The sequence below is a fragment of the Anas acuta genome, chromosome 2 (genome assembly GCF_963932015.1).
Source record: "Anas acuta chromosome 2, bAnaAcu1.1, whole genome shotgun sequence".
In the NCBI taxonomy this organism is placed as follows: Eukaryota; Metazoa; Chordata; class Aves; order Anseriformes; family Anatidae; genus Anas; species Anas acuta.
The window spans coordinates 95,484,749-95,507,678 of NC_088980.1; the positions used below are offsets into that span (position 1 = coordinate 95,484,749).

General features: G+C 40.2%; 2 protein-coding genes across 4 annotated transcripts in view; one reads left to right on the top strand and one right to left on the bottom strand.

The window, feature by feature from the left end:
- ERP44 (endoplasmic reticulum protein 44) overlaps nt 1–13,126 on the top strand; it is a 45,656-nt gene extending 32,530 nt beyond the window's left edge. The window contains exons 7-12 of the mRNA XM_068671287.1: nt 3,441–3,498; nt 4,920–5,036; nt 7,307–7,418; nt 7,854–7,995; nt 10,735–10,837; nt 12,531–13,126. Of these exons, the coding sequence (XP_068527388.1) occupies nt 3,441–3,498; nt 4,920–5,036; nt 7,307–7,418; nt 7,854–7,995; nt 10,735–10,837; nt 12,531–12,632 (634 nt within the window). The 3' untranslated portion in view covers nt 12,633–13,126. The remainder of the gene's footprint in view (nt 1–3,440; nt 3,499–4,919; nt 5,037–7,306; nt 7,419–7,853; nt 7,996–10,734; nt 10,838–12,530) is intronic.
- A 1,050-nt stretch (nt 13,127–14,176) lies between these two features.
- Nucleotides 14,177–22,930, bottom strand: part of STX17 (syntaxin 17) — a 30,178-nt gene continuing 21,424 nt past the window's right edge. For all 3 annotated transcript variants that reach the window (XM_068671290.1, XM_068671289.1, XM_068671288.1), the window contains exons 5-8: nt 19,525–19,643; nt 19,390–19,440; nt 17,305–17,391; nt 14,177–16,599 (exon numbers count right to left, since the gene is read on the bottom strand). In XM_068671290.1, coding sequence (XP_068527391.1) covers nt 16,360–16,599; nt 17,305–17,391; nt 19,390–19,440; nt 19,525–19,643 — 497 coding nt within the window. In that variant the 3' untranslated portion in view covers nt 14,177–16,359. The remainder of the gene's footprint in view (nt 16,600–17,304; nt 17,392–19,389; nt 19,441–19,524; nt 19,644–22,930) is intronic.

The window sequence follows — 22,930 nt, forward strand, 5'->3', positions numbered from 1 at the left end:
TCATTTTAAATGTAACTGGGAACGTTTTAGGGGAGGTTGCTGGACAGTTGTGTCGCAAAGCTCCTGCTTCCTTGCAGGGGAATAAGTGAAGAAGAATTGGGAAAGTTTTTGGCAGAAACTTTATCAGTTTTGTAGCTTTACTGACTGGTTCTTTTTTACAATCTTTTTTTTTCTTTACAATATTACTGTTTTCATAGTCTTCTTTCTTTTTGTTGTTTTTTTCCTTTTTTTTTTTTTACCCTTGTAAAAAGTAATTCAGGAGTTTCTTGCTTGTTTCCTCTTGGGCTTGGGGAAAAAAAAGGCCTGATTTCTGTGTCTGTTTCATGCAAGTTTTATGTCACTGCACATGTTAACAGTTTAGAAAGGCAATTGTACTGATGAGCTACGTGGTGTTAGCCTGGAACAACCTTAAGAAATTCAAATTTCTCCTTGTTATACAGATTTACACCAATGTTTAAAAATATTAAAATACATTCACTGGGGAAAGCAGAATAAATTGGGAGTGAGTGATTTTCTTTTTAAGTAGCATAATAAAATGCAATTACAGACTCTTTCTACAGTGTTCAATGTGCCAGCAGCAACCAATTTAAAGTGATTGGGCATTAATGTGAATGCAGCGGTTTGCAGTCTACCCGCAGTTGCAAGATCAGGAATTGGTATGGATTATACCAACTTTTATACCACATACAGTTGCCCTAAGGGTTTTTTGAATTGGATGTAGCGCATGAAGAATAGCGAAGCAACTGGATCAAGGTAGAAAATTTCATCTGTTTGAAGAAATTTTTTTGTCAGTCTCTTATGCCTCTTGAAGTCTTTCTGTAAAAGTCTTGGAGGCAAAGAGGAAGGTGTTTGTAAGATACATGAGTCCAGGTGGCTCTCCCTTACTCTACTTCCTAATTAGATATCCCATGACTAAAAAATAACGTGCAAAAACTCTTCCAAGAGAGTCTATGTAAGTGTTTTCTATTGAGATTATAAATAGCGAAGTGTTTCACTGGGCGCTGTCCCTGATCAGTCAGACTCCTCTGACTCAGCCTCTCAACAAGCCCTGGGAGGGATTTCTGACTTGGGGATGAACAAAGAGTTTGGCAGGTATTGTGGTAGGGCAGATCTGGCAGTAACGTGAGCCATCGTGTTCAAACTTCTCATAGGTTAAAACTGAAACAGATGAGTTTGGCAGGAAAAAGTAATTCAGTCAAGGTAGAACAGTTCCCTGCTATGTCAACGTGGTTCTGGCCTCAGGTAGTTGTAATAGCTTATTTTAAAACTGTATTAGTGCTGCTTAGTTCAGGATCATCTAGATAATTATTCTGAAATCAGCTGGTCTTTACAACTCTGTTACAGTTTGTGGGGACCACAGAGCAAGACGAGTGAGAGAAGAGTTGTAAGCAGAAGGAGATAGGAGGTATACTGATGAAGAGATACCAGAGCAGTTATTTAGAGGTAGATTTACAGTAGGGCAAATCTGAAACATTCATAGGAGTTAAAAACATGGCTTTGTGCTCTTGTGCTGCAGCATACAAAGTCAAATGCAGAAACACAAAACAAGCTGCCAAAAAATACATTTATCTTACAGGTCTGTGATGAATTGTAGATAATGCAGGGAAAAAAGTGGCATATCTGAAAACTGTTTTAATTTCAGCAAGCAGATGTGAGGGGTTGACATGGTTCCTTTACATGGTTCCAAAAGGTTTGCTTTCTAGGTTATTGCTTCAAGGAGGAGTGAAACACAAACTGCTGGTGTTTCCATTTGAGTTGCTTTAAAAAAGGAGTATCTTCAGGCATTTAGTATTTTCATAGTTTGACTTGTCTGAAACTTGTCTGAAACAAATCAGTCACAGTTGCAGCTACTGAAATGGAAGAACACAGAAGACGAATTTTGGGGGTCCACAACAGGGCTATAATATATAAATATATAATAATAATAATGATTAATATAATAAAAATTATTAATATAATATATAAAGCTATAAATATAGCTTTTATTTCCTAAAATAGTATTACGAGTTCATCACCAGTGATTGGACAGAGGCTTGAATGTCTTCACTTCCTTGTTATTTGTTGAAGGATTGATTGGGATGTGAGTTCAACTCAGTGATGGTGATTACAAAGAAGCCTAATTTTGTGTTCTCGGAGCAGTCATGTCTGGAATACAAAAATCCATTTTAAAATACACGTCTCTAAGCTGGAGAAAATAGTAATAGGTGTAACATACTAGGCAAGGTGTCTCTTGTACATGATACGAGAAAGATAACTGGGTCAAATCAAGTAAATGAAACACGGGTACTTGGAGCTAAGCCTGGTGATGTCTTTTTTTTTTGCTTTGCCCTCCAGTTTTTTTCAGACCTCTGGGAGATTCACTTCCTCCTGCAGCAAGATAAATTGAGATTTTACTTTTTTTCCTTCCTTCTCTCTTAATCAGTCTTCAGCAATGTTTATATTGAGTCCACAGAAGAGATACTGTAACTGAAGAAGCTGAACACTTAGCTAAGTTTCCCAGAGGTGCTTTCCTTTCCTGGTCTGTGCAAGAAGGAGAAGAGATAGGTGGTTCAGCTCATTCTCTGGAGGCAAAATCAGCCAGCTGGGTCTGTTCTGCCAGCTTCAATTAAGCTGGCCCAGCCAGGCATGGCAGAGAAGGCATGGCATCTCTCTGATGTTGCATGCATAGCAGTCCTCATCCCTTTAAATAAGAGATGATCAGTTCTGGGGTTCAGGGTAGCAGCTTTTGGGATGCTCTGTAGTGGTTGGGATTAAGGAACCACAAAATACACCAGAGGCAAGGGGGGAATTCACTAAGGTGAAATGCTGAGCTGAACATCTGGGAGGAACTGCATGTGTTCTCCAGGCACACGTGCACCATCAGTGGTCAGAAGCCACAGGCTGCATCTTGTGCTCTGTCCATTTTATCCTCAAAACGGATCTAGTGTGGGCTTGTTTGCTCTCCGCCTTCTCTTTAACTGTGCCAGCAGAGTTTAGCAAAGCCCTGCTTTATCAAGGTAGATAAGATGTAAATTTCCAATGTAAACAATGGAACAGGAAGAAAAATACAAACAAAAATCCATTTCTCTCCTTTCCTTTCTTAAGAAAGAGTATTTAATTATTACTTCTTTTTTTTTTAATGTACAAAGTCATATCAATTCATTAGCATTGCTCTCTGCTGATCTCATATCCAAAATTCTAGCAGCATTCAGCACTTGCTCTTTGATGCCTCTACTCCAGACTTCTCATCTTATGGGTATGGCTTGCTGCTTCCATTGCTGCCCTCTCACCTAGCCTGACCAGGGATCTGTGGAGTCACTTTCCTTTAAAGATCGAGCACATTGGTTCTTCAGATTTTTGAAGGAAAAATGTAGTGAAGATAGCAAATTAAACTATGATTTTTGGTATCAGTTATTTTGTTTGTCTGTGCCGAGACATGCTTACTGGTTGGTTTGTTGTAGGGCTATTTCAAAAGCAGAGAGATTTAGCGGAGACAATGTAATCTACAAGCCACCAGGGGTAAGTGTAACTCTGTATTTTTTTCTGCTAATTATCTTTATATATCAATATGAACTAATGGAGACTGTATTCAGACCATTCAGTGTGTTGCTGTATCTCTAATCTAATTTTCTTTCATTGCTAGAGTGAAAAAAATAGGGTCTAAGGAACTGATGTTTCAGTCAGTGAAAAATATTTGTTGCCAATTAAGTGTACAAAACCTGTATCTGACGTTTTTTATTTCAGTGTCCAGAAATTGTTTTTTTCCTTAGAAAAGTAGTCAATTTATCTCATATATACCTCTATAGGTGTATATGTAGATATTCTGTGTCTTGTAGAAGTGTTTAAAAAAAAAATCTGAAGTTCAGCATCTGGTGAACCGTCCATTTCTCAATGCGAATGGTAGTTTTCTGGCTATCACTTGCCTGTCTTATGTGGCTTAGCTCATTGGGGAACTAAAAGCAGTTCTCTTCGTTTAAAAAAAAAATAAAAATAAAAAAATAAAAAAAAATTAACAGCATGTTAGCAAACTCCCATAGCTTAACTTGAGGAACAATTCGGTACAGAGGAAAATCTGCAAGACTTCTTAGAAACATAATATTTGAACATATGCTCCTTCCTTAATTATGTTAAGGAAAAAAAGTTGCTTACATAATTATAATAGTTATTATTATTATTATTAAAACAAAAAAAGACAGTAACCTAAGAGGAAATGGGACTTCAAACCTTTTTCTGCCAAAACATTTTATTAACTTACAAGGCTTATATGGCATTTCTGCATCAATCATGCCCTCAGCTTAGTAAGCTGTTGTCCTGGTTTTGGCTGGATGCCAGCCGGGTCGAACCACAACAACTGGGCTTTACTTGGTGTTAACCAAAACTTTAATTACATTTAAAAGTTGGTAGCACTGAATGCTGAGTTATAACTAGTAGTGAACAAAGGAAAGGAAAAGGAAAGGAAAATTTACTATTTATTCATATCTTTGGCAAAGCAAATGTAAGATACCAATTTCAAGTCCTAGGGGATTTTGTGTGTGTGTGTTTTATGTTGTGAGGTGTTTTTGCTGATTCTTTAGGAGCTCAGTATCTGCATTTAGATTACATCTGATGTAAATGCATGATGGAGGAGTAGGGTAGCATGCACAAAATAAGGTATGCACAAAATAAGGGTGTGGAGATATTATTTCTCCACCTGGCAGAAGTTTATACCTCGTAGGTTGTCTTAGGAAGTGGAGTTGATTGCATAAGTGATCATAGAATTATTTGCTTGTATTTCTGTAATGTAGCTTATAGAAGTGTTACATGCATGGCAGTTGAATATGGGCATAAGATTGTTTTTTTTTTTTTTTTTTTTATATTTGCCTAGACGTTGTCACCTTTATGTCAGGTTGGTAGGAATGTCATTTTTACTGTTTTTCAACTAGTATTTCTCTTTTCAACAGGAAAATGCCCCAGATATGGTATATTTAGGCTCTCTAACCAATTTTGATTTGATTTATGCATGGACACAAGATAAATGTGTACCACTAGTTCGAGAAATTACATTTGAAAATGGGGAGGTAAGAATTTTTTCTACCTTTCTACTTTGGGGATTTTCTTCTCAAAACTAAAACGTGTCTTTCAGGGTCTTTAATTCATGCCCAACAACCTTCTGCATGCTTTGCTTTTTGCAGAAAGTAGTTGTCGTGTGACTTTCACTGTTCTGGAGCGTTGCAGTTAGACTTGAAGTTCACTGGAGGCAAATTTCTGATAGCTTTTTAGTCTGGCAGTGTTTAAAAAAATATATAATCATGCATATAGGTCGTATAAAAAGTGTCTGGAGACTTGATGAGTGTGGACAGTTGGACACTAAGAGCATACATGTGTAAGAATGTGAGTGTCTGTAGGTACATGTAAGTGTATAACACCTTGGGTAGAGACTATATTTTTATTTTTATTCATGTAAATTGCAAATGTTATGACAAGATATGGTTAAATAGTGTTAACCATTTATGGAGCTGGCTACTTCTGTGTATCATAAAAAAAAATGTGGGTTTGTTTTTTTTGTTTTTGTTTTTTTGGTCAATGTATTTAAGCACTGATACCTTCTTAATCTTTTTAGGTTCACATCTCCTTTTCCTTGGCTTTTGCTTTTTGCTGTAATTCATAACGTGGGATTCAGGGGCATGCATTTAAACAATTTTTTCTTCTAATTATCCTTATTTTCTTACAATGCTTGTCTTATTCCTCTCATGGCTTACTTTTCTGTTTTACCCATTTCCAGTTCTGTATGATAACTTTTTTTGTGAAATACACAGGGGAAAAACAACATACTATTAGCAAGTTCAAAGCATGTCAGAAGGAGTATTTGTATATAGCCACAGCATCTGCTAGAAACTCTGTTACGTGTCTAATGAATCACAGCACGTTGCCCACATTGGTTTTGAAGCAAAGAATCAGTCGCATGATGGAAGAATCCGTTCTCAGTTCACACAAGTTCTTAATTTTTACCCTGAACGTGCCCTGTACGTAACCCTGCTTCTCTGGGCATGCAGAACACTTCAATTTGCATGAGGGAGGAGCAGGGTGGGATGCACAAAACAATTGAAGTATGACCTAGTCAACACCACCAACTTAGGTCGGGAAGTTCTTAGTTAAACAAATATTCATCTTCATTCGCCACTCAGTCAGTTGCCACGTAAAAGCTACCACGTGCCATTGTGTTTAGACCTGAGAGATGGATTTTCAGTGTACTTTTCCCATGGGGAAATTGGATTTTTGAGCCTTGGAAGCTGAGCTTTCGTCGCTGTCGGCCTGCAGCACGTTGTCTTGGCTTTTCTGGTTGTTCTTGCAACCTTCCCTTCCCGTTTACTCAGGCAAATATTTTCAATTCCAACCCGATGTTTTGCCTGGCAACTTTGTTTAAAAAATTTCAGTGTTGCTGTTACCCAAACAAATTTAAACATGCTAAGATTGAGATTTCTGCCTGCTGAAATTACAGAGTATTTAAATAGGCTCTTAATATGTACTGCACAACCCTACAGAGTAGACCTGGGGAGTGATGTGACTTAGGCTGTGTTTATAGCACTAGAATACTTCAATATCAATGCAACAATCTCTACTATGAATTTTACGTTAAAAATAAGCGAGCAAATGTGACTAGGGCTTATTTTAATGATGGGTTGGGAAGTTTGTTTTGTCAAGAGCACTGAAGTTATGAGGGTTTTTTGGAACCTGCTGTTGAAAGACTGATTTGCAGGCTTGCTTGAAAGGAGGCTGCTGGCAATTTCATGTCCACCATGAAACTGGCTGCGTGCTGATAGGGAAAGCGTAATTACCTGTTCCTGGAGAGAGAATGCATTCCTACAAGGAATTAAGGCTTGCCTGTCCAAAAAAGATTTTCATTTGTTTCTCACCTTTAGTAATGCATCAGCAAGTGAGTTTCATAACGATGCTTTATGCAGTTGACCAGTCAGGACATGCTCATTGGCAAAGAGTAGTGCTTGATTGTAAACACTACAGCCATGTCATTAGCTTCTGCTTTTTTTTCTTAAGAATGGAGATAATTAAAGATACTAATTTGTTGCGTTATGCTAAGAAATCACCAACTTCTAAATGTTAATAACGAGATACTTGCATCTTTTAACTACCATATGAAAAGTGGGGAAGAAACAGAATTACCTGGGTAAAATGAGTGTCTTAGACGAAAGGTCAACAGTTAATGTCCTTAGAAACACTGAAAAAAACGCACACTAAAGCAGAGATCTCGCTGGCTTTGAAAGCTGCTGGAATCACTTAAGTGTATTTAGGAAATGGGAGAAATGAATCTTGTCTTTTGCTTTCTGTGCAGGAACTGACAGAAGAAGGCCTTCCTTTTCTCATACTTTTCCACATGAAGGATGACTTGGAGAGTTTAGAGAAATTCCAACAGGAGGTTGCACGACAGTTAATAAGTGAAAAAGGTTTGTACCAACTCCTTATTGCTACAATTATTATTTTTTTCAGATGAACTCAATGTAGAATGGAAGCAAAGGTCAAACAGTCCTAGTTTTATATACTTTTTGATGGTGAAGATGGATTCCTCTAGAACTGATTAAAGTTGAAGCACAATTTATTATTAAGGAACTATTTCAGAAATGGTTCATGTCTCAGTGATTTCGTGCAGTTTGAGAGGGCATTAAAACAAAACTCCAGCTTGCGTTGTAGCCAAAAGCACTTTCAGAAAATTTGTTCTTTTAGTGTGCCTAGTTATTTAAATCTGTTTTCAAGTTTTGCATGTTGTATCTATTTAGTACCTCCACCTTTGTACTATTTGTGAAAACACTTAGAGTAGGATTCAGGATAATTAAAATAAATAAATTCTAACATGGATTTTTTTCTCTGGTCACAATTTCAAGGTACAATAAACTTCCTCCACGCTGACTGTGATAAATTCAGGCACCCCCTCCTCCATATTCAGAAGACTCCAGCAGACTGTCCGGTTATTGCTATTGACAGCTTTAGGCACATGTATGTTTTTCCAGACTTCAGTGACCTCTCGTAAGTATTCTTCTCTGCGCACGTTATTTTTTCTGTTGAGACAAACAAAGGCAAACACATGCCTACATTTTAAATATGGTTATAATAGGAAGATGAATAAATCTGGATAGGTAAGCTGCCTGTGTGCAAGTCAGTGTAAGAGTTTAAGCTGATATGACTGGGTGTGATGTATTTGCTTAAATGGAGCTTGTTGCTTTTATGGTAGATAACTTATCTCGCATTAAGTTTTTAGATGGCTGCTGCTCTTTCAAAGTTTTGCTATTTTCCTTAATACTTAAGTATTTGGAACCTGACACGGTATTTTTACTAGCATTGCTCTGGATGTAGCAATTAACTTTGAAAGCTTTCAAATAACACACAATGTCTAACTGCTGTTATGCAATGATTATTGTAAAATGCCCCGTGTAAGAAGCCTGTTGGCTTGGTTTTTCCTGCTCTGCAATCCCAACCTTCCTGCGTTAGTCTAGCCTGGAGTGATGGCAGAGAAATCCTTATTGCCTGGGTTTCTGAAGTTTTCAAAGTAGAGTGTGTAAAGCAGTTGATCAGTGGCATTATCTCAATAAAATATGAGAGAGAAGTGTTGGGCTTAAGTGAAATACCACTTTGACAATTCCTCTTTACATCAGCCTGTCTCTTCACTTCATATTGTACACATCTTCAGGGCCCTGAAGAAATCTTCAAGCGTTCTGTTTTTTTCTTCAGGTTCTGTTAAATTCCATTTTTTGTCTCAAAGGAGATACCTCCATATACGCTGCTTGCTAAGCCCTGGTTAGGGGTCTAGACCTTGAGACTTCAATTTTTGCCTGTTCTTACTTTTAAAAACTCAGAATATTTTTATTAATATTTCTTTCGTTCAAAGCCAAGGATTCGAAGCTCAGACTTAACATGTGATGTCAGCATAACCTTGTCTAATTCTGCCACTCCAGCAGGCATTTTCCTACCTGACATGTTTATATCTGGAAGGAGAGTTCAAGCCCACCTTTTCCCCATAATTCTCCACAGGCTAGAAGTGCAGTCTGTTGATTTATTTTATAACAGCAGCTGTAATAGTGCTTTTCAACTATCATAAGCTATGCATGTTGAAGTTGATAGTGATTATTTTGCTCCTCCTGTTCCTATTTTTTCGGAAGAAGATCATGTTCACATGTCAGTGCTTTAAAAAGAAAAAAAAAGCGTGATTTGCATTTTGAAAGCACTCTTTTCATTGTCACTTTGAAAGCAGTCCTAAAATAAATCATTGTCTCTTGCAGAGGGGTAATAGAGATGTTTAGTTTAGGCTTCCATGTGACGTGTTTTACACGTTCTGTTTCTGTGAAGCACTACCAGAATACTGACAGCTACTTGCCTGTTTGTGTACCAGTTGTTACATACAAATGAAGATGAGAGAGATGTCAGGGTTGGAGACAGTTGCTTGGCGATAAATAATTATTCAGCCTTGCTCTGGGAGATTGAGCTGGTGCTTAGAAGTACGTAACAAATGGTGCTTGGAGATCATGTAAAATCTTAATGCTAGGACTTTGCTTTACCTGTGAGGATTTCTGCCATTTCAGTACATTTTTCTGGTCTTTTTTTTTTTTTTCTTGTAATCACACTGCTGCCACCAACCTGTAGGGTTTGGATACCCAAACTTTGATTTCCTCAACGAGTATTGCTGCTGTCCTCTTTAGAGAGTTGTGATGTGGAGAATAGCCACCTCAGTGTCACATCAGACCTTCACCCAGCATTTTCTTCTCTTCCTTTGGCCACCTGGCCCTGTTTAGCCTGCTGTGGCAGGCTGGAGGTGACAACAGGGACAGTTCAACAAATCAGCTGAAGTTTTTCAGAGAGAACTGGGGAGCTACAAGGGGCTGCAGACACCAAACGCCCTTGCTGCGTTTGGGGCGGAGAAGAGGTTGGAGAGGAATGTCTTCAGCAGCGTGGCTGACCTGTAGGCTCCTAGGAGCCCAAGGAGCAGCGGTCCTACTGTTTGTAGGACCTGATGCTACTTTTTGTCCGTAGGGTTGAGTGATGATCCGGAATACAGCTGGTAGCCAGCCTCGCCCCACTTTGTCCCACTTTCCTAATTGGCCTAACGAAGGGCTCCCTACAAAACCCATCTCTATCTTTTAGCTCCATCAGCTATCTTCTGATTGCACGTGTGCTGCTCATGCTGACTTTTTTTTTTAATCCCATCTTTGATGCTTATTAGATCAACTCCTCCTCCTAAGCTTTTCAGTCTATTTGACATCTCGCGAATAAAATTGGATGCTGTAGTTTTAGCACGTTTGCTGTGGGTGACAGCAGATGATTTCAGATTAGATTTGAATTGATATCCTCTTAGTGCTTATCTCTAGTGTACGCGCAGTTACTCGGGCAGCGGAGAGCCTTTCAGAGCTGTTTTGTCAATACTGCTGCCCGGCTGTCATTTGTATCTGTGAACTGTGCACTTGGAGCCTGCTGTTCTCCCTTACATTACGGCTGGTGGGGAGCTGAAGTGAGTGCACAATGAAGTTATTGGCTGCTACGGCGCGGTGGGAGCTATTGAAAAGATGAAATACTCGCTGGGCTCTCGAGAGACAGGGGGAAGAAAAAGAAGCTGGTGGGATACCTTAACAAACCGTTTGCTTTCCGGCCGGTGTGAATCGCTGGGAAGTGAACACAGTGTGCCAGGTGGGCAGAAGTTGGCCACTCGAAACAGTACACTTTGTGGTTGGACTTACCTCCTCATAACCACGTGGGTGTTTGTTTAATTTGTTGCAGAGTTCCGGGTAAACTGAAGCAATTCGTACTAGACTTGCATTCTGGAAAATTGCATAGAGAGTTTCACCACGGCCCTGATCCAACTGATGTAGCACCTGGTCAGGTAAGGTTACCACAAATACGTGTTGTTTGGCCATTTAATGAAGACTTTTTTTTTTTTTTCCCTTGTCATAGCGGTACTTTATTTCTGAAAGAGAAATCTGCTATGGAAACATGATGTTGCCATTTCTGCTCTGCTCTTTCGTTAAAAGCTTCTCTTGGTTAAAGGGAGGGAGAGCATCAGAGGGAAATACACTACCTATTTGCCTTGTATAAAGGAGGAGTGTAAGGATATTTGTTCTCTCCACTGAAAGATCCTGGGCTAGACAACTTTTTTGAGCATATAAAGCTGCTCTTACGTTCTCATTTGATTTTCAGTAGGCAAAACTGGTATTTATGTTTATAGATATGAAGCCATAAATGCATCATAGCCCACACAACATACCGAGAGGGTGCTTCTGAGGGGAAGCACCAGTTGTTGTATTTATTGACTTGTAGTCACCAATCCAAGCAGGAGGCAGGTTATTAGAGCATCAACTAAGGAGTGGTAAGTGGTAATGGGGCTTCTTACTTTTATTAGCACACATAAAAAGTGGCATTAATAGTAGTCACAGACTGCATTTGTCATGCAGATTCCTTACTGTTCTGCTTAAAGATGATTATATGTACATGCACGGCAGCCACTCCTGGGATCTCTTAAAGAACACAACTTCCAGATCCTTCTTCAGACAAAACTCAGGAGCACCTCGGTACTTGCTTTTATACAGTAGGCAGAAAAGAAGGGACTTCTTCCCCCATGGCAGGGGGCTGGAACTGGGTGGGCTTTAGGATCCCTTCCAACCAAACCATTCTATGAAAAGCCTGCAGAGTCAGGAATTGTTCCAAAGCTCTGGGATTCAGTGAGCAACTTGAATTCAGGTCAGTGGGAGGAGCTGGAGGAAATAGTGTCAAGCAGAGCAGGAGACCGAAGTGCAGGCTGGTCAGTCGGCTTGGGGCTAGGCACGCTTGGAGGCCAGTGCATGGAGCAAGTTTGGCCAGGGAGGGAGGAAGCCTGCGGGTTTCCTGGATCCTGGCGCACATCTGGGCAGAGGCTGGATGCTGAGAGCTGCACACGGGCTCTCACGTGCGTTTTGCAAGGGAGGACGGGGACACGATCTAGTTCCCTAGGTTTGTTTGTGTTCCCATCTTTATCTGGCATCCTGCCAGCTTGTGGAAGAGGTGAGTGCCTGGGCAGTGGAAACACTGCTGGAAATGAAGCTGGAGCTTGCTCTCCTAAGTCATACACGTCCCCTGAGTTGCATGTGGGTGTTTTGTTTTTTTTGGTTTTCACAGGAAATTACTTTTAGAATATTTTGGCAGTGATTGTACTTTTGCCCTGGTATCCCAAAAACACACAGACCAAAATACCTTCAAAGCAAGTAGCAGATACTCTAATAAATCGAGTAGTAGGGTGCGTTTGAAAGTCTTCTAAGTCACTTGTACAGAAACTTATGATGACATTACCTTTGAGATCTGCTAACAAAGGAAATGTCCTTAAATGCAATGTCCTTGACCAATGGTACTTAATTGATGTCTAGATATGTATTTACCTACTTGGGACTTTTGGCATGTCTCCAAAAGAAAATTAAAGCAAAGCTTAATTTGTAAGAATGCTGGCTATTTGTGCGCTCCTGCAACTGTTAGAAGTTCATTTAATGGAAGCAGTTGATGATAAAAATGTCTAACGAGTGATGTTTACGGTTTGTTCTGTTTTTCAGCCAATTCAGGATTTAGCAAGCAGCCCACCAGAGAGTTCATTCCAGAAGCTGGCACCCAGTGAACATAGGTACACCTTATTGAGGGAAAAAGATGAACTTTAAAAACTTGAAATGATCTTGCAAGCCTTTCAGACAGCAGCATTGACTTCTGTGTGGTGGAAATAGTAAACCTATATTTTCATAATTCTATGTGTATTTTTATTTTGAATAAACTGAAAAATAATTTTTTTCTCCCCAGGCTTGTAAATACATTTGTTTGGTGGGTCATTCTGTACAGCATCTTTCAAACAGTACGTTCCTAATGCTAGAGTAAAATACCAGAGACCCATCCAGACTCTTGATCTAACTCTGTTCTGTAAAACTTTTATAATCCAAATGAAGGTATCCTTGCCAGAGACATGCTGTTAACTTGCACTATCCCATTAAATAGGACTTTTGGGTTGTTTTCTGTGTAATCTTGGTAGTACGTGCTTTTCTCTTCTTCTTCATGTCAACAGCTCTCCTGGTAATCTCTTTCTTTGTCACATTTTTCTCTGACTTAAGAGGGTCTTCTATTCTGGATACTTGGGAAGGGAATAAATTAAAGTTTTACAGAATCTTGTGTGGTGCTTTCCTGGGTCTAAACGTTCGAGCAGTTAAACAGTTCTGACTGTATTCTGGATTCTTGCTCGGCTGTTTGAGAAGAGCCCCGTGGCCCTGCGCAGCTGTGCCAAAAGCTGATCCTGACAGAGCCTGCTCAGTGCAGCCTCAGGCATACACGAGCTTTCTTGGAGCGATTCTGCTGAGGCAGGGGCTAGCTCTGAGCTACAGGTGAGCAGATGCAGAGCTGGTAGCTAAAAGCATCTTGCAAGGCTGTTTAAAAGTTTTTGGTTTATTTGTTTCACTCCGAATGTGGCAGCTGAGTCACACCCATGCCACCTTCCCCTTGGACTCCACAGGTGGCAGCAGGGGCAGGGTTTTAAGGCTGCAGCTTCTTACCTGCTGCAGGCACTGCTTGCGGAACCGATGTGTGAAGGCAGCTGAAATCGCAGTCTGTTCCTGCAGAGTGCCTTAAAGTGCTCGTCTTACTCCGCTGTTTCCTTCCTTACTCTTATTTATGAGTGCTGAAGGTGGCTGAACTTCTTCCTAGAGGTGCTACTTCATGCAACCAGCGGTCCGAGGGCTGCTGCTTTCCCCTGGGTAGTTAAAGAAGTGCCACCTCCAGCCCCCTTTCTTAATCCGTGTTTGTTTTTCTGAGTAAGGCCTTGTTGCTAGAGCTTGGGCATCTCTGTGCCAGGTAGCCAGCGAGATGCATCAGCGTTATGGCAGTCCTTTAGCTGTGTGTGTGTTGGAGTTGGACCAGTCTGCTGGGTTCTTGATAACTGTTGACCTGGATACACTGACTTTAAGTGGTTTTTCTGTTTGCAAGCAGAAGGTTGAACAGCTGAAGTCTACTTGGGCTTAACATGGTGCCTGGTGCCTGAGACACTTTAGGAGCTTGTGTTAATTTCAGTCAATGTAAATATTTTAATGGGTGAGGTGTGTGTTTGGTAACTCAGGATTCTGAAATGTTAGTAACGTCATTGTTTTAATAATGGAGAAATGCTGAAGGATTAAGCTTTTAGATGCTGAAAGGAAATAAAAAGTGACATAAATGCTACGCGGTCTGATAGGCAAAAGTTTTTATTTGGTCTGAAAGAATTATATCTATTTTGCATATCTTCTGACATCCCTAGCAATTTAAATGCTAGTTTGGTTACTCAGATGCCCCTATTTTTTCCCCTATGTAAATAACCCATCTACTTTAAAAATCATGGCTTAAATAACAGCCTCCCCAGTGTAGTGTGTACACAATGTTTTTAAATTGCTTCCTTAAAGACGCGAGGAGGAAGAACAGTTTTTGTGCTTGATCTTTTATGAGATGAGCCCATGCTAAGCTGACTCTGTATCAGCTGTAGCAGTAGCTCAGCTCTGACTTCAGATTGTCCTGGCATTAAGTCCACTTCAGGAGGAGAGGGTGGAGCCTGCAACGCCTCTGATGTGGCTGCTGGCATTTCAATGCACACAGTTTAGCAATGTATTGTAGGAAAGCAGACCTAGTTTTTTTAAAATCATACAAAGAATCAACCAGAATTTCTATTTCTATTTAAAATCTTTTTCCTTATTTCCCTTAGTTTCTTCCTTTAGCTATCGGAATGAACGACCAGCCCTCGTGTGAAGCTGTTACAGACTCATTAAATGTATTTACAACCAAAGCAGATGTGTTTAAAGGACAGGGTTTGGGCATGACAGGTGCAAATGAGCTGAATTACTCGGGTCATGTTTTCCACTCCAGCTGATTTTACAGATGTAGGCACCGCGGCTTTAACACGTGCAGTTTTGACAATGTTCATGATTACTTGTGAAAACTATTCTACACGTTGCTTCCCTGAGCCTCGTTCCTACTTAAAATAGACACCACGCTCTGACTGGTAGCGATTTCAATCATGTTTTAAAAGTAATACAGAAGAACTGTTCAGAAAAGGTACTTGTGCTGTAACTAACAGTTGCTTACAGTGTCTCTAGGCACAAAAACCTGTCACCTGCCATTAGCAGGCGCTGCGTTCCAATGATGCTGTCAAAGCAGTGCTTAAAAAAGGGAGCTTTTTCCAAACTGTGCTTCCCTGCTCGGGAGCCTTAGGTGAGCAGCACTCAGGATGAACTGAGCAATGTAAAACTTAAAGCAGCAGCTGCCCAACTCGCCTTTCTGCTCCTTCTGAGGGCAGCAGCAATCGTGTGGGAACCGTCCTGGAAGGATGGAGGTAGGACCATGTGCTGAACAGGAAGCTCAGGTGAAAATAAAAACAGTAGCACTCTGTGTAACAACAGAAGTTAGAGAAGCAAACGGCTTCTTAAGCAGCAAAGTAAGGAAGGTAAGGAGAACAGGCATTGACTATAAAAGCTGGAGGAAGCAGTAACAGTACCTAGCCTTATGCAGGCTCCAGAGTAAAGCAAACAGTATCAGGTTGCTGTTTTCAAACTAGTCCCAGGCTCTGCTCAGCTGCCAGGGGCACCATTTAACAGGTAACTCATGGGGCCTTGCTGTTCACCACCCTCTCCCCGGCACCTACTGGTACCTTTGAGGTATAAAATACTATTGAGGGAGCGGGTCCTGCTGCAGCACCACCTCCCCGTGAAGCCATTTAACTCTCCCAGCAGAGTGCTGCTGGTGCCAGGTGATGAGGATCAAGGGCAGCAGTCACCCAGGAGCACTGCTGCAGCAAGCTGAGGCTTCAGGCTCAGAATGGTTGGGGTTTGGCACTTTGCTCCGTCTGCAGGGCTCCTGAGGTGTGCCAAGGAGCTGAAAAGCCATGGAGAAGGAGTATTCTCTGAGGGCAGTCCTCAAGGGGTGCTGCTGAGGCTGAGATTGAACTACACTTTGAACAAATGGGGAGCTCACAAATTAAAAAAAAAAATAAATGAAAATGGGAAAAACTGATTATGGTGTTCATGAGAAAGCATTCAGTTTTCCAAGTCTCTCCCTCTGTACTGTCTGAAGGACATTTTGTGCAGCTCAGCACCGAACACCTGCCCTCCAGCACTCCAGCTGGGCATGTAGCTCACCTAAGAATTCCGTAATTAAAAGAAGTTACCAGGTAATTCCTAAAAGACTGATGCAACTTATCACATCCGAAAAGAGGAAGCTCCAAAGTTCTGGCATTACCGTTTCCCCCCACCCCCATTAACAGTACTGCTGGCAAAATCTCACACAAGTTCACACAACCCAGCCTTGTATTTAAAGCGTGAGGCTGCAGGTCTGTCATCAGCACGGCGACTGTACTTCTGTCCCTAGTCATGATGAATCTGTGCTTCAGCTGGATTTTTTGGCTCTTTGGCAAGAAAGCTCCGGACAGCTGGAAGAGACCTGCTCAATCAGTTTTTGTTTTCTCCTCTGGATCAATTTTCCACCTGTGAAGCCCAAAATCCCACCACCAAGTGCAGCTGCAATTCCTGCCACTTTGAAGCCTGCGAGGAGCCCAATGGGACCCCCCACCACGCCTCCAATGACAGCACCTGCCACAGGCAGAGCTGCCAGCTTGTATTTTGCAGCCTGTAAAGACAGAGAGGAAAAAAAAAAGAGTTAGGATACTTGCCTGTTGTGATGTGCCTTTTTCCCTTTGCTCTTGGCAATGAGTTGAATGCTCAGCGATAAATACACTTGACAAATTATTATTTTAAAAAAAATGTTCTGTTATCCCACATGTCCATACCAAAACCAGTTCAAAAGAGAGCTCTCGTATGTATTTGGGTACCAGATCTTTTGACGTGCTGCTGGCTGATTGCATGTGCTACTTATTACCTTAGCTACATCATTACATGAAACAGAAAATGCTCAGACTTCTCAGTAACACCTAAATACAGGCGTGTGGCTTATCAGGAGCTCTCCCTGACATCACATAAATTGAAATTGCATGTCAGCAGCAGCCTGTTGTCCCACAGCCATTTGATTCTTGTGAGCCAATCGCTGCACGCTCTTGTCTTGCAGGTGCACCGAAGTAGCATCAGAATATCATATAATGTGACTTGCAGAAAACAAGAAAAAAAAAAAAAGAAGGTATTTTCTAGTAGCCTGGATGTGATAGAAAATTACAAGAGAGATTGATTTTTTTTTTCCCTGCTACCTGTGGGCCATTTCTTCCTTATTTCCTTAATTGCTGGCTCCCTCAGCATTAAAGACGGCAGATCAATGGGGTTAATACAGAGGGTTGCTGGGAGGCAGAGTACCATCGATTCAGCAGCAGGAGCAGATCCCTACCTTCCTCAAGTTTTTGGTTCCCTCTTCAGTATTCGCAGCAGCGCTGTTGACATGGTCTTCAATCCTGTCAATCTTCTCCTGCTGAGCCTAGATGCAAAGGAATTATGAGTGAGGCGGCCTGCTGGGAAGCAGCAGTGAGCCAATACACACCATTTTAATGCCTGTAATCAGGGCCCCACAGCCGCTTTCATCTGCCACACACTGTAGCCATGCAGCCCTAATGGTGCTTCATTAATAGCAGCTGATAAACTGTGCTGAAAATACAAACTTGCTTTAAAGAAAGCTTAACTATCAAGTAATAATACGGTGCGAATATTACACAACGTGTTGCTACTGGTAGAGAAAACAACCCATAACATAGGATTTCTAAATCTTTCCTGTGAATAGATGAACTTGCATTCCGAAGGGCAAAACAAGCCAAGCTGGTGTTTTCGTTTCCTGCTGAGCTTCATGTTCAAAAAAAATTATAGAGATAGCATTTATAAGATCAGTACCGATTCCAGCATACAAAGCAGCATACAATACCAAGAAATCTAAATAGAAATATTTAGGTATGACATTATAAAACAGTGACTTAACTTTACAGATACGATAGTGGCCACTGAAAATATACTTGCTGCTGCTCTGTGTGCCACTGTTCTTTCACTTTGAAAAAATACTACATCCATCCTTTCTCAAAATGCAGTCAGATTCCCCTGCAGTTTCCCTCGGAAGACAGAGGGGTTTGTGGGCTTCTTTGTTCTTATTTTAATCTCAGCAGCACTCAGGCTATTTTATGCTACAAAATAATGAGACAGCTAATGTTCACCTTCAGGAAAAGGCATTCGGAACTTTTTCCTCTTTCTAATTCAGGAACTGCTGAGTCCAGCTTTGGTATCTTCATCTACCATCTAAGCCAAGCCATCAAACACTTCATAGCTAATGTTGGTTCTGTGCCCTCTCCTGCAACAGGCTACTAAATAAAAAAAAGCCTAACAAATCTTGTATGTGAAGTAGCACAGGTTCAGCAGAAAGGATAAATGTGATCTCACCCATCCCACCTAACCCAACAGCAAGGAGATTACACGACCCTCCTAGCAGATGAGAACTGTTCAAATTCCTGTTAGCAAAGGAAGAATTAAACATTGAGAACTAACTGGAGGTGACAAAGATGCAAACTCTTTGAAAGCCATGGTTATTAAGGTAAAGAAAGGCTATGATGGTGAGGGAATCTTCAGATGTTTCCTAGTACTCCCAGTTCAGAGAATAAAAGTTCCTGGAAAGCTTCCAACCTGTGCAGTGAAGGCTGTTGAAGCCTGTCCTCATGATTACAATTAGACACGTTAAGAATGAACGGGCACCACAGTGTGTCCTCTAAGGTTCAGCACATGGCAAGGGGCATTGGCTAGAACAGGAGCTGTTGCTCTGGTGACAAGAACTGAGGAGTAATTACCAGCACTAGTGCTGAAATAAAAGTGCTGTCTCCTCAGAATTTTACCTTGACAGATTCTGAATCAACAGGACAACCAGGAACGTACTTGTAGAAACAACTCGTTGATATATGGAAGGAAGAGCTATTTGTTTTCTGACCAGAATAGGCAGTTATATGTGCTAAACTAATGCTTTTAAACATTCCTCTATTGTTACTACTTGAAAACCAAAAGAAAATCTTTCAATCTAGTGCTAGGTAATTAGTGCTGTAATAATTACATGGACCACCTTCAACTTTAGAAAGCATCAAACGTGCAGGCTTTGAAACCAGAGGCACGTTTACCATGGGTTCCAAGTAGCAAAGACAGGAGCTTCGTGCAGGCACCTCAGCTAACTGGGGACACTGCTCTGCCTCCGCTCAGTGACGGGCAGCTCCCTGAAGTTCCTGACAGCCACTAGGGTTTCGTAATCTCAATTTGTTTAATATTGGACTGAATAAATTCACTTAGTGTCATTCTGCTACTCTGTTGTTGTTATCTAGAGATAGCTCAGTCTGAGTTCAGATTATGGACAGAAGTATTGCTCATCTTTTGCTCCCCATCTAGGTGTTATCCATTCACTATTTTATTTTTTTACAAGTTTCTATCTAATAGAGAATGCAGAATTAATACTTACGTTGACTAACACAGAAAATTCAGTCACCAACTGGCTAAGTTGAATCAAGTCCTACAAATACAAAAACAAATGTTATTTTCTAATAGTTGCTGAAAATGAGAACACCAACGTAGCTGTAAGGGAGTTGCAGCATACCTCTTCTAAAGTTTCCCAGGACTCAGCTGCATTTTCATTCTGAGGTATTTCAGGAAGGGGAGAATACATCTGGATTAAACTTTGGGACCCGTCCTTCACTTCTGCATTATACAAAGTTTCTGGATGAAAAACACGATGTTTACAAATAAATGCGCTTGATCAGACTGCAGGTGACACAAGCAAGTTTTCTCACTCGTAACACTTCTCATGGATAAATTGGTATTTGATTTAATTCAAGCTTAGCAACAGCCCTGAAAACACTCACATAGGGAAAAGTCTCACAGCACTACACAGTTTCTTAAAAGGAAATTATTGCCAAAGAAATGGGTTCATTTCTAACGGTACTGCAAGGATGGCAAACATTTAAAGCTCAGCAGCGTAAAGGGGATATTCTTAAGCATCTTCCTTTCTGAATCTTCTGGATTGAATGTAAAAGACTGGAAAAAAAATGAACAGATACACACATACCTCCTCCAGCCAGTGAGCTCTGTTTGGAGCCATTACGGCCGTAATGGACAAGTGAATATTTATGGACAATTCAGTGGTAATTAAGAATAACAAATTTGGCTTATCATAAGCAAGGATTAATGAATAGCTCAAGAGTATGAAAGACAGGCTGGAGAATGTATGGATGGATGTAAACACGGTGCAAAGATCGTGCTAATTTAGACAACTACAATTTCTGAAGGAAGACAGCTACTTTAATAGGACACTGATGTTTACTTACTTGTGGGGTTAGTATTAAAGCTTAATGTAGGGAAGACTGGTTAGATATTTCTAACACTATTAAAGTGTAAATATTACGCTGAAGTCTTCCGTAGAAGCAATGAATGTGCCAAGGTACTGTAACAATATTATATGACTGTTACTACAACAAACAATGGAAAATAAATTAATCTTTCTTAATAAAAAAATCAGTAATGGAGCATGCTTATTCATGGAATTAAGATAAAATAAAAATGATGCATTTTCATTACATTTGTCCTTTTCTCAGCATTTCTATCCTAGTATCACAAGATACAGCAAGGACCAAGTCTTACTACTCTCAGATCAATACAGTTCTGACACTGAAGGCGATACTCGGCTATAGTTACTAAATACACAGAAAAGCAGAGCAACAAGGGTAGAGTACGTGATGTAGTGTTTTATATGGGCCTTGGTTTTCTTTGTCATTATTTTTACCCCTTTTCCTATAAAAATCCAGACACAGAAGGCACTTTACAGTCAGATTACACTGTTGTCATCTTCTAATAGCTAAAAATTACTGAAAAGAAACATCCTCAAGCAAACTCTTCTCTCACTTCAAAGATCTAAGGTAAAGATTAAGAAAGGTAAAAAAAAAAATAAAAATGGTAAAGTCACATTTGGGCTGAAAGTATGAGTAAGAAATTTATATTCACAACTTCATGTTTTATCAAGTCTAACCAATTTTAATAGAACTGAGAGTGGAAGTGACTGCACCAGTTTCACTTACAGCCTCTGCACAGAAATGCAGTAATACAAAACACCTCTGCGAGCTTTCAAAGAGCAGCTTCACACCTCATTATGCTCAAGATAAAAATCTAATGCTCTGCAAGATTCAATATACTGGTTAAAAGACTTCAGTAATTTTAAGAGTAGAACCCGACCTTTTGTTAATATTTGCTTAAAATGCAATTAAATTCCGTTTCTATTGGATCTGAGCTGAGGACGGTGAAGGGGGGGGGAAGGACCTCCATCATTTCGCTGACATGCCTTCTAAATGGGCAATCTGAATTTGTAAACTCCTTACTCCTCCACCAGATGGGAAGCAACATGCTGCAAAGAATGGGCATACTGAAGCTCCTTTGATTAAGATCAGCAGCCAAGATTTGCTTTCAGGACTGCAGCCTCTAAGCACAAAAGAAATAGGCAATATATTGCATCTGTGTTAGCAATTCAACAGAGCTGCTTTCACAGCCAGGCAAACTTCTTTAAAAAAATCTGTATAATTATATTTAGTTGTCTGCCTGACTGTATGTTTCCCTTTAAATGGGATGAGCTATTTCTGCATTCTTGAGCTGACATGTAGGAGCATGTCACGCCAGTAATATTTTTCTGTTCTTCTCATCCCAATCTATATGATCAATTTTTCTTCTTTTTAAAGTGTGGTTATGCTCAATTTCCTCCATATTTTAAAGGTATTTTAGATTTAAAAAAAAAAAAAAAAAACACAACAACCACAGTCCTGTTCTTTGAAATTAAACTGTAGTTCCCGTTTGCCATCCATGTAACTGTTAGAAAAGCAATAAGCCAGGACAAGGCCTTTCCAATAAAACACCAGAATGTACTGAGGACAACTGCAGAAAGTTACCAAGAGAACAGGTGTTTTAAATTTTATTCTGATTGTAACACAGACGAGCTCACAAAGAGCCTGGAAGCGATGACCAATACGGCTGATGGGGATCACTGAGTGCAAGAATTCACCCTTCTAAGCCTTAGTGTAAGACCAAAGACAATGAGCTCCCCACAAAAGAAGTATACACAAATTCAGCAAATGGATTAGTAGAAGTTATGGGGAAGAAGTTCCTAAAGGATAAAAGAATGCAGAAGAGCTGGCAGACACTAACAAAATGGACTATGCTGAAGATAGCAGCAAATGGTCCTGATGTAGAGGAATACCCGTAACACAGGAAAGAATTATGAGTTCAGCAAGAACTCTTCAATGCCCTGGATGTCAAGACTTTGAAACAATTAATATGAGTGCAAAACAATAATATAGATGTGGAAGGTTAATATCAGAAAGACTAAGACACAAACAAATTACAACTACCATGGGCATAAATGGTAGCAAGGCAGTTTTCATGAATGCCGTGAAAATCAGAGGAAGACAAAGTATAAGTAGGTGCAGTGCCAGGTAAAGAAAGAACGATGACCCAGAGAAAGACGAAGTCAGTCCTTACACAGAAAAGGAAGCTGTAATCTTGATGCAATTAATTTTAACAAGAAGGAAAATACGCAAACAGAAAAGATAGGCTGAAACATAAAGAGAACAGGTTAAAAATATTTAGATGATCCAGATGTTTTCAAGTCCTGAGGGTCTGATGAAATTGATTCCTGAGTATTTAAGAAGCAATCGCTGAAAGTTCACATATTTCTGAGAACTTGAGAGTACTAAGGGGATCCTGAAGGACTGCAAGAGAATAACTAAGCTATCTTCCTTTTTTTTGGAGAAGGAGGATGCAGCAAATAGACAGACTTAGAAACCCACAAAGGATGAACTCCTGAATAGTCAGTTCACAAATATCTGAAAAGACAGTGAAGCTGTTGAAAACAGCAAAAATTCATATGTAAAAAGCCTATTTAATCTTTTTTTCTGGTCTAATAAGAATATATGAATTGCATAGTTGATATAATTTGACTTTCATAACACTTTCTGATACTACTA